This window comes from Theobroma umbraticum, unplaced genomic scaffold, assembly GCF_002168275.2.
Source record: "Theobroma umbraticum cultivar Fairchild unplaced genomic scaffold, ASM216827v3 scaffold_44.0, whole genome shotgun sequence".
Taxonomy (NCBI): domain Eukaryota; kingdom Viridiplantae; phylum Streptophyta; class Magnoliopsida; order Malvales; family Malvaceae; genus Theobroma; species Theobroma umbraticum.
This window is the reverse complement of record NW_018397255.1, coordinates 1,248,953-1,259,722: the sequence shown is the minus strand read 5'-3', so window position 1 is coordinate 1,259,722 and position 10,770 is coordinate 1,248,953. Positions and strand designations below refer to the sequence as shown.

The window sequence follows — 10,770 nt, the reverse complement described above, 5'->3', positions numbered from 1 at the left end:
AAAAAGATTATACTAGTTAATTGCAGAGATAAGTAGTCCCCGATATATTCTTCCATTTTTAAGCCCTGGCCATTAGTTTCATAATAAAATACTAATTAAGACAGAAAGATTTATGCAGACACATGTGAACATGGTGTTTCCCAATTTGTGATACGAAACAAACCTTTGTGTCAGGTAAGAGAGAGCAAAGAAACATGGGGAAAAGAGAATTAATTTGAATGATAAAGATTAGAGAAAAGATCTTCAGCTGGGCCTTGGAGGTGGACCGCTTGACCTTGGTTGTGAAAACTTTAATCTCACTAAAAAGGTGGTTGCAAATTCAAATTTGAAGACAAAAATGGAACTGGGTGTAAGTAGTTGGTAAGTATATATGATTTGAGTGCATAAACCAGTCTTTATGACTCATTCAAGGTTGAATATTGACCCAAAAAAAGGGAAAATTAAGAGGGTTTTAAATGGCCGAAATCTGTATGGGAGTAGCTTATCTAATGTGATGTATCGTAAGAAAAAGAAAAGCATGGGCCAAAAAGGAGGAAAGAGTCAAATAACACAGTGCAGATCAATTAAAAGCTACCTCCTTGTATTGGCTAACGTGTAACAACACTCTTACCACCAAGAAAACAAAGTTGCTAGAAGCACAAAAACGACGTGTGATGGAGAAAGAGAAGAAAAAAAGATGCCAACAAGGCAAAGGCCAGCCAAAAAATAACATCAATAGCAGTGAGAAAGAAGAATTGTACTGGCTGAAGTCATTGGTTAGGAAATAGTGGAGTAGCAGAAAAATAAGATTTCTGCAGGCGCACCCAATAGAAAAACAGGCTTCTAGTCTCAAGTAGAGAGAGAGTTAAAGAAAAGAAAGAGAGTGAGAGAAAGAATCTGACACACACTAAAAGGACAAGTGCAGTGATGTGGACCAGCATTCCCGCACTTTAATTCCTGTAGCCCACAAAAGATAGAGGGGGTCCTTTCTTTCCCTCTTTTGTTTTCTCTTCCTTCGCTGATTATCTTAAGCTTAACCCCCTTGTTTAAGAGATTATGTAATTGAGGTTTTGGGCCTGATGATGTGCAAATCTCAATGAATGATCAAAACTGTCTTAAGCGTAGGAATTTGAGATTGCGGGAACATTCCAGGCAACCAAGCCAATGTCAATTCTCAAGACGTGATATACATTTCTTATTCCTGTAGTATTGTTCTTTTCTCTTCCTTGCTCACTGCCGTGCAGATAAAATTTTTCACTTTAGCTTATTCGTTTGGGGTTTGTTTAGAGTTGCAGAGTGCAGAGGGAAGGAAAGAAAATAGTAACGGAACAAATAGCGAAGTGTTAGGGAGGCAATAATTAGGAGCTGGACCAGTGTGCAGGCTCTGAGAGAGGACTAACATGGCCTTGTCGGTTGTTCTGCAGGAGTACTAGATCCCTCAGTGTCACCAGTCTCTAATAGTATCATCACTGGTGTTTTTTAGTACAAACCAACCCGCCTGTTCCTTTGATAGATGGATTTTATGGGCTTGGATGGGTGATTAGGAAACAAAACTCCTCTCACACATCTCTATCCTCCCTCTTTTTTACCTCTTTCTCCTGGCATCTCTCTCTCTCTCTGACTCTTTCCTTCTCACAGTTTAGGCTTCACGTTTGCACTTCCTTAATCAATGCTAAAACAATCTTGCTTGTGTTTGCTTGGTCTTAACCTCATGGAACTGCTGACGGTTAGAGTTTTCTTACATCAAAAACTGATGAGTGATCAGTTTAATTCATCGAGGTAAGTTCTTTGTAAACTTTGGTAGTAGCTAAGGGCCCCATATTAGACCCATTTCCTGTTTGAGCTTCCAAATCTAATTTTATCACCTTCTATAAGATTAAATCTCTTTTAGTCCTTAAAAAATTTCATTTGTCTGTACATACTGCTCAAGCACTTGCTTACGTCTTGAGGAAACAGGAAATGGGAATTAGTGAAATGAGTTGGTGGGTTTAGCACTAAAACGTCAAAGTCAGAATAAGAGAGAAGGGAATAATTTTGGGTTAGCTACTAATAGATGGTGGTGAATTAGGGTTGAAAAGATTGCAGGAAAGTTTTCTCCTAGTTTAAGAAAAAAATCACTAAAACCATGATGATGATGACGACTGTTTGAAAAGAAACACACCACTGGTATATTAGTCTAATAAAAGGGCGGCTGAGATCAAGACTTAGATCAAGGTTTTACATTAGAAAATCAGAGTTAATGGAACTGAGAGGCCAAGATAAGGAAATGGGGATGCCAAGCTCTTTTAGTTATAATAATCAACTCAACAGGGATTCTTCCTCAAAAGTCTCTTCTTCTGCACCTATAAATTCAGGTGTGGGAGAAAGGAGGAGAGATCAAACTGTTCATGGTGGCACAACAGTCCTCAATCCAAACCCACCTCAAGCCCTAGATCTCCACCCTCTTTACCACCCAGAATTGAATCCACAACACCAAATACACAAGCCAAGAAGAGATCCAAACCCAGACCCAGATCCGGTGTCAGCTACAACTGCTACAACCAGTGCAACAGTGACTGCTTCAGCTAACAGATCAAGCCTAAAATCACCACAGCAACAACCTCCAACATCACAGCCCCCGCCAGTGGCAGCTGCATCACCAACAACTATCAGCTCTACTCCTTTGATTAGATATAGAGAATGTATGAAGAACCACGCAGCCAGCATGGGCGGCCATGTTATGGATGGCTGCGGAGAATTCATGCCAAGCGGCGAAGAAGGCACCCCAGAAGCCTTGAAATGCGCAGCTTGTGAATGCCACAGGAATTTTCATAGAAAAGAAATCAACGGGGAAACACAATATGCACCAAGCTGTTATTATTATTCCTATAACCCCAACAAAAACAACAACAGAAGAGATACTACACATCCACCTTCTCAGCTACATCCTCAGCAACCAATCCCTCTTCATCAACAAAGATTCTCTCTTGGATTGTCTACTAGTCCTACTGCCATGCCAATTGCACCTGTAATGATGAACTTCGGTGGTGGCGGCCCGGCTGAGTCCTCAAGTGAAGATCTGAATATGTTTCATTCTAATGCAGGAGGGCAAATATCGGCGCAGCCACAGTCATCAAAGAAGAGGTTTAGAACAAAGTTCAGTCAAGAGCAGAAGGATAAGATGATGGAATTTGCTGAGAAGCTGGGGTGGAGAATCCAGAAGCAAGATGAGCAAGAAGTGCAGCAGTTTTGCGCTCAAGTGGGAGTAAAGAGACAGGTTTTCAAAGTTTGGATGCACAACAATAAACAAGCCATGAAGAAAAAGCAAATGTAAGAAAGAGTTTTTCTTCGAAACACTTGCAAGTAGCAGCTCTCCTTAAAGAATTGATAGATTTAGAGAATAAATAATTTTAGCCTAAAAATGTGCATAGCCAAATAGAAAAAGAAAGGTGGAAATAGATTAGCTAGAACTCTTACTAGTTACTGATTTTTCCTGATTTGCCAGAAATGTTTGATTAACATCATTAAATCTCTGATTCTCTTCTTCTTAATCTCTTCTAATTCAGATAATTCTGATTTCTGACATATCCCAAGTCTTAGAAACTCTGGCAGCTCATAAAGATTGTACTAGTACTTCTTCTCTCTTCAACATCTAGGAATCTCACCCTATCAGGATTTTTCATTAGAGCAAACGTCAGTCAATCTGTAATCTTCCTCTCCTACAAATGATTCCGAATCATTTCAACCCTTAGAGAATGTTAGAATCTGACCCATACTTTTTGTACTCAGTTGCCTAAGCTCTTTCACTAATGAAATAAATCGGGTTGGTAAACATTCTTGTTTCGTATACTACTACAATTACTTTTCTCTAAAGAGAAAAAGGGGAAAAAAGACAAACATATGTTAGCAAAATTTTATGTATGAAGATCTTTTCCTCTTCCTTTCCCCCAAAACTGTCCCATTTGGCCCATCAATCATGGTACCTTTGGTTGCTTCCAACCCTACCACAAAGTCTTTCTACATATCTCTCTCTAGAATTAAAGCCGGGGCAAACGGAATATGACGGGTTTAATGATACCGACGTGATTAATAGGCATCATTAAATCCTATTCTTTTTATTCTCATAACTCATTTTACAGGGTTAGTGCAAAGTTTTTGAGCTAAGCTGTAACCTGGAAACTTCAACCTTTGGAGTTGCATAATAGAATTCCAGCCATGTGAGACTTGTTTATACATGGCAATCCTGAATTTTCTTTCTTTGTTCATCATGTGAAACGTCGGCATCTATAACAACACCGTTGGACTAGTTGGCCCCATCAAAGCTATAGATTGAAGGAGACGTATCCTAGTTGACAGATTCTTTCACAGTGCAGAAACGCTGGAAACTTGCATACAGATTGATAAGTATAAGCTAGTGACATTCATGTCAAGTCTATTTCTCTGGGTGAACTTTTTTTCCTTCTTTTTAATACAAATTGCATTCGAAAAGAGAAGGGCATTTGAAATAGTTCGAAAAGTTCCTTTGTCCATGACAAATCAACTATAAAAGTAACCAAAAAGTTGAGGGATTGCATGAAAATGCCCATGAGAACTTGCTGATATACTGAATTATGTTATTACATGTGAGTTCTCTTTCCTTCTAATAGTCTTGGCAACTCAAGAAGGAGTAATCTAATCCCATTCTTCTTTCTCATACACATCAGGAAGCTGGGAATTAAAAAGGTTGGGTGTGGATTGGGAGCTCAAACTTCAGCTCAGAACTGTTAAAGAAAAAGATAGAAGAATTTATAAAAATCAGAAGATGCACTATATATACTGACCTAACCGATAGAACTGCAGTAACTTGGTGATCTAATGCCAACTAGGAATGGTTCAAAACATTCACAATGTAAATTCTTGAGGAACAAGTAGCTGAATGAAGAAATAAAAACAGAAAGAAAACAGGAAACTTATTCCAGCAGCTTGCAGGAAAACAGCTAAGAGCTACAGATAATCAATAGGGGAAGTTCACAGCCTCACAGGCATTTAAGAACAATTCACATGAATTCGATTGACTTGAGAGGGACATAATAAAGATAAGAGTGTCCAAAATGGAAAGCCTGGATCCTTTACATCATTCTTATTTCATGAGGAGAAGAAGATATGAGGAGAAGGAAAAAAAAGATAAGCAGAAAAAGGTGAGAGAGAGGGGTAAAATTGGAGAAATACTCCATCTAAATTCACTACCAAGTTCATCAATCATATTGAGATTTCCCATACATGCAAAACTTTGCCAATACCACTTCTGGCCCTTCTTAGGATCTCCTTCACAGCTAAAAACCAATATTATTACTAATTATTCAAGACCTACCCAAGGTTTAAGTTATAAAGGCTTTTAGAGAGTGCCTTCTACCAGTTAAATCAATTCTAAGGAAATCCATCATCCTTAATTTAGGATGTTAAAGGTACTTTTTCTTTTTATTTTCATTTTTATATGCAAGTGCTGAATTTATGTAGATTTATCAAACAAACCATACAATTATATTCCTAGAAGAAGTAAAAGAAAGACCTAGAGAGAATGGGGAAAAATAACTTCAATATCTGATCATGTACAAGATACTTAATTCATTTCTAAATATATAGTAAAGCAACAATTTTATGGAGAAAATCTACATTGCAAAAATGGGCTTCATAGTCCAGATAACAAGGTTGCTCCATCAGCAACTTGTATGTAATTTACATATTCATGAGCATGAAGCCCACCACATTGTCTAATTACCAAGCCGTATGTATTAGATTTTTGATATGTTGAAAAATATATGGAACTTAAAATAAGATGTGTTCAATACACTACCAATTTCATTTTTGTTCAAATATACTACTAAATTATTTCTCCAAGAACTATATATATGCTTATATCTGCATGTGATCTCTAGATATGAGGAAATAAAAGGTGGGAGTTATAAAAATAAAATTCCTCAAATACTAGTAAAAGAGAAGAATCCCAAAGAGTGACTCACAGATAGCTTCACAATGTCAGCAAGTAGAAAATATGGCTTCACTCAAAGCTCTGCGCTACTCCCTCGCATTTTAGCTCCAAGATCACCCACTGTCTGGGAAGCTTTCTCCTTGGCAGCCTCATAGTTAGCCTTAGCCTCTTCATTCATGGTCTCCTTGGCTGCTGCATATGTTTCTCCTACCCTATTTTTAGCTTCTTCATAGGCATTGGCAACTTTATCTCTTCCATATCCCATTGATCCTGCCACCGTCTCCTTAGCTTCGTCATAGGCATTTGATGCTTGATCTCTTCCATAATTTATTGCGCCAGCCATCTTTTCTTTGACATCATACCCTTCACTGAAAGCTGTATTCATTTGTTGGCTGCCTACTTCATAGGCATTGGCCGCTTTATCTCTTACATATCCCATAGCTCCTGCTATTGTTTCTTTGGCATCATGGGCTTTTTCAGAAGCCACATTTGAAGCCATCTCAAACTTCTGCGCGGCTTGATCATAGGCATCGGCTGCTTTATCTCTTCCGTACTCTATCCCACCTGCAATTTTCTCTTTGGCATCATAGGCCTTATCTGAAGCGATGTCTGAAGCTACTTTCATCTTCTCCTTAGCTTCATTATAGGCATCGGCTGCTTTGTCTTTCCCATAGGCCATTGCTCCTGCCATTGTCTCTCTAGCACTATTACCTTGATCTGAAGCCACATCTGTAACGATGTTAAGCTTCTGGTTAGCAATGTTCAATCCATCACCTGCCTTCTCGTAAGCCATGTTTGCTCCCTCTCTAGCTTTTTCAGCAGCATAATTCGATGCTTCTGCAATGACAGAAGTAAAATATCACACATACCAAAAGGCGAAAAATAAATCCTGATGATAAGAAGAACAAACTTTTGGTTGACATTACATTAATTAATATGAAAGACACAAGATTGATTAATTTTTACCAGAGGCAGCAGAATTAATTGTCTCTGCTGTCCTTGAGGCCGCATCTCCTGCTTTATTCATCACATCGTTAGCTGCTTCTCTTACATTCTCGTATTTATGTCCAAAAACCCTACCAGAATCATTGCAATATGAGAGACACAACCGTTTTGTTCATAACATAGTGATCTGAATCAGTCATACGAGACAAATGATCCTGCAGTTTGTCTCTTCCATTAGGAAGTTTAGTTTCTATATGCTTGAGTCTATGCATGGAATTGAGGCGGGTAAAGAGAAAGGACAGCTATATTTCCTGTTATATCACCTAGATTAATAGAAATAATTAATAACCAAAAAACAATAGGAAAAAGCACTGGTTCATGGAAACAAGGAAAGGGTTTCAATGAATTGTGACGAATTTCACATTGTTAGGGTTGGTTTGTTCTTTTTCACTTCAATTAAATGGGAAATTTTTTTGAGAAGTATAATGCTTTCTGGAATCTAATGAAAACGGACAAAAACGCTCAAATTGCTGATGTTCATTCATTTAATCACGCCAATATTTCAACATACAAATCCAATCATGTTAAGAATTAACCTAGGCACTGCTAAACTTAAGAACCACATTCCTAGCAAAAAGAAATTCAGTACTAAAAAGCCAACAAAGCAAATTGTATTTTCCCAACTCCCAATTGGCCTACGTAATAAGATACTTCTAAAAATGACTATATACTATAATATAAATAGATTATGTATGCATTTCTATATATAGTAGTATATATGATTTAAGTTTATAAGGTGAAAGGTTGATTACTCAGGGAACTTGTCAAAAGCCGAATCAAACCAGGAGTTCTCGTTTTCGTCCTCGGCATCTTGCATGGCTTCACCAGCAACTTGCTTGATTTCTTCTGCTTTGTCCTCTCCCCATCCCCAGCAAACCCCCACCAATAACATGGCCATTACCATCACCACCACCACTAGTTTCCCCATCTTCCTAATTTTTTTTTCTTTTTCTTTATCTCTCTAAGGGTATTGTTTGTTTCTCTGGAAAAAAAAGAAAGTATTGCAGTAACAAGAACAAGATCAAAAACCAGAAATTTTGTGTTGGCTATTTCTAACAAGCTTTTTGGTTTGTAGAGGGAAAAGAACAAAGCAAGGGTCATAACGGGGGGGAGGGAACAAAAACCGTTGGTGTTGAAACGTGGCATTGCAGTGCGTAACGTGGCCGAGTGGGGAAGAAGAAACGCTGCCAACACGCCACGTGTTATTAGGACAAGGGTACTGTTGGCGGCATCTGAATCGTGCATAATCTTAAGTTAGATCTTGGCGTTTCAGTTAGTCCGTTCCAGGTGGTTCGCTTACTCTGTGGCCCATGTGGAGGAATGTTTTGAATCTCAAACTCAAAAAACCCAACCAAATCGCCTTTTGCCTTTGTCTTTTTTTTTTTTTTCCCTTCGCTTTCGACCTTTCACTGTGCGCTTTTCTTGGTATTTTCTTTTTCTTTTTGCGGGAATTATGGCCTAGGAGATTTGGACAATTGTCGGGTCCAACCATGATGCCAATCTTCGGACAAGCGTTTATTGTGTTTTGTCCGATAGTAGCTGACCGAAGTAAGCATGCCGATGTAGGATAATACGTTACGATCCATTAATATAGAAAGGGTCGGATTTAAATTTAAAACAAATTATCGTATTTTGTGTTTTAAATGAATCACATAAAATTATCTATCAATTCGAACAGAATTATCGAACAATTTGTATATATATTTATTTATATAATTATTAATATTTTAATTAAACTATAATTACGATATCACCTCACAAATATACAAATATAAAAATCTATGTTCTCTTGCATTGCAATACATTCTGCATTGTTGGTAAAGATGATATTTGATTTCAAGTTGACTCAATTTTGAAATAAAATCTGCGCCATGGCCTCACCAGGACAAGCATCACTGAGGAGATTTCTGCAAAAGCATTAATCCTGACCGATGGAGCATCAGGTAATAAGGCTTAGTCCTTTAAATCCAACAGGGAAGCAAAGATCGATGAAATCACAATACAGAACCAAGCTATTGCAATGAATCTAATAGCATTCGGTCAATCAATAATCTTCATCACTGTTTGGAAGCCAATTTAAAATGGGCTACAAACAAGGGTGATTAAACGAAAATGAACCATCAAGGCAGTAAATTCCAAAGTATGTGGGAACAAAAACAAAATTCCCACATTTATGGTTTCAAAGAGAAGGCCTACTCTATCCTGCGAGTAAAAATCTTAGGAGTAAATGCCAAGCTAGGATGGCAAACCACCTTCAGCTGCCAATTTTATTCTCTGGTGATGCTCCGCGACCTTGTAATCTACTATTTCCTTAAACATCTGAAAATCCAAAACACAGTCTGGGAGCCCGTAGACTGCTGCCTGGATGCTAGCCACGAGTTTAGCTATCTCACGGCCAGAGAAACCTTCTATCCTTTTCGCAGCCTCTCGGATTTCATCTTCTGATAAATCTTTTATTGTTATCTTCTGTGGCTTTTTATTGAACAAAGCACCCCACTTGGATGTACCATCACTTTCATCAGAGAGGTACTTGTTTAAATAAAGCTTCAGAAGTTTGAATCTTTCTTCCTCCCCAGGAAGTGGGAACTCGATCACCTCATCAATGCGGTCAGTGATAGCACTGTCAAGATCCCCTGGCCGGTTGGTGGCAAGCACAAGAACTATATCTCTTGACTGATCTCCGGTTCGGAAAAGCAATGCATTCAAAGCACTCCGTTGTGCTTCACTCATATGTATACTATTACGCCTGCAATGATTAAATAAACGGCACAATTATTAACCTGGTCATTATAAAGAGCTCATTTGTTGACAAATATCAGATTGCGATTCAACATAGAAACTTGACACATGCCAAGGAAATCGTAACTTACTCGCATAGAAAAGCATCGGCCTCATCAATAAAAAGCAGCAAACCTTTCTTTGACTTCTTAGCCCAATCAAATATCTCATGGATTTTGGTGACAGCCTGTGCACCCAGTGGTGCAACATCACCTCCTGTCATCATGGCATAATCCAATCCCTGCAACATATAGTGTCAAATCACATCAAACACTTAATTTAATTATTGTCTAAAGTTAGATCTATTCCCTGCCACAGGGAAGTCAGCAAGACCATACGAATTTTGAAACTAGCCAACAATATTCAACTTCACTTTATTTGTTTCCATAGCATATATTTAGTAATTTTATTTTCAAACATATAGAAAAGATTATTATTTCTCAGATAGCTAAAGGATAAATCTAAAATTTTTCCACTGAAATTCAACATTCTCAGTTCATTTTCTTTTATGCTTCTATTATGAAATTTGAAGGAATTACTCCATCCTTAAGAAACAAATTTTCCAAGGCAGCAATTGAGGGTAAGGTACAAGTACATCATAGTAGGTATGAAGGGGGGAAAATGAAATGATCATTCAACACCTACCGATTTTTGTGCTATCTCCCTTGCAACCATAGTTTTACCAGTGCCAGGAGGCCCATAAAATAGCATGTTTCTGAAAGGGGCCTGGTGAGTCTTGGTGTTTGCTGTAGCCCTAGCAAGATGCTCTATTCTCCTTTTCAATGAGGGATGGAGAACAACATTCTCAAGACCCTTTTTGCTTTCCAGTGGTGCTGTTGTCCCAGCTGCTGTATTATACTTTAAAGCTCGGTTCCTTGCTTGAGACATTATGCCTGACCATGGAAATTTAGCAATAGATGATTCTCGAATCAGTGAAGGCTGACCCAGTATCCTATTAATATAACCCCAAGTGACTCTAGCTCCTTCTCTGTCAACACAGCAAAGAATTTAGTTCTTAACAAGTCTTGAATGGGCACTGGATTAAAGAACTTACAATCAAT

The 10,770-nt window shown here is 38.2% G+C and overlaps 3 protein-coding genes across 5 annotated transcripts in view; 1 reads left to right on the top strand and 2 right to left on the bottom strand.

Annotated features, from left to right (window-relative positions):
- Positions 1-1,764: 1,764 nt before the first annotated feature.
- LOC110409206 (zinc-finger homeodomain protein 5) lies at positions 1,765-3,487 on the top strand. The gene has a single exon (XM_021418478.2). It carries the CDS (start codon positions 2,219-2,221, stop codon positions 3,290-3,292), a length of 1,074 nt encoding a protein of 357 aa, XP_021274153.2. The 5' UTR covers positions 1,765-2,218; the 3' UTR covers positions 3,293-3,487.
- A 146-nt stretch (positions 3,488-3,633) lies between these two features.
- LOC110409205 (late embryogenesis abundant domain-containing protein / LEA domain-containing protein) lies at positions 3,634-7,986 on the bottom strand. 2 transcript variants are annotated; one of them, XM_021418477.2, is made up of 4 exons: positions 7,684-7,986; positions 6,893-7,002; positions 5,958-6,763; positions 3,634-4,718 (listed from the first exon to the last, which is right to left on the bottom strand). In XM_021418477.2, the coding sequence occupies exons 1-3, from the start codon at positions 7,857-7,859 to the stop codon at positions 6,000-6,002; spliced, it is 1,050 nt and encodes a 349-aa protein (XP_021274152.1). In that variant the 5' UTR covers positions 7,860-7,986; the 3' UTR covers positions 3,634-4,718; positions 5,958-5,999. The 2 variants fall into 2 exon arrangements, with proteins under 2 accessions (XP_021274152.1, XP_089638503.1); XM_089782377.1 differs by lacking the exon at positions 3,634-4,718 and having other exon boundaries at positions 5,706-6,763.
- Positions 7,987-8,920: 934 nt separating this feature from the next.
- LOC110408855 (AAA-type ATPase family protein) overlaps positions 8,921-10,770 on the bottom strand; it is a 4,424-nt gene continuing 2,574 nt past the window's right edge. For both annotated transcript variants that reach the window (XM_021417969.1, XM_021417970.2), the window contains exons 6-8: positions 10,355-10,697; positions 9,802-9,950; positions 8,921-9,677 (exon numbers count right to left, since the gene is read on the bottom strand). In XM_021417969.1, the coding sequence (XP_021273644.1) occupies positions 9,167-9,677; positions 9,802-9,950; positions 10,355-10,697 (1,003 nt within the window). In that variant the 3' untranslated portion in view covers positions 8,921-9,166. The remainder of the gene's footprint in view (positions 9,678-9,801; positions 9,951-10,354; positions 10,698-10,770) is intronic.

Coding starts and splice junctions, on each gene's coding strand:
- LOC110409205 (XM_021418477.2), bottom strand. CDS start 7,859: ATGGGGAAACTAGTGGTGGTGGTGATGGTAATGGCCATGTTATTGGTG. Junction 7,003..7,683: donor GCTTTTGACAAGTTCCCTGA/GTAATCAACCTT, acceptor TGATTCTGGTAG/GGTTTTTGGACATAAATACG. Junction 6,764..6,892: donor AATTAATTCTGCTGCCTCTG/GTAAAAATTAAT, acceptor CTGTCATTGCAG/AAGCATCGAATTATGCTGCT.
- LOC110409206 (XM_021418478.2), top strand. CDS start 2,219: ATGGAACTGAGAGGCCAAGATAAGGAAATGGGGATGCCAAGCTCTTTT.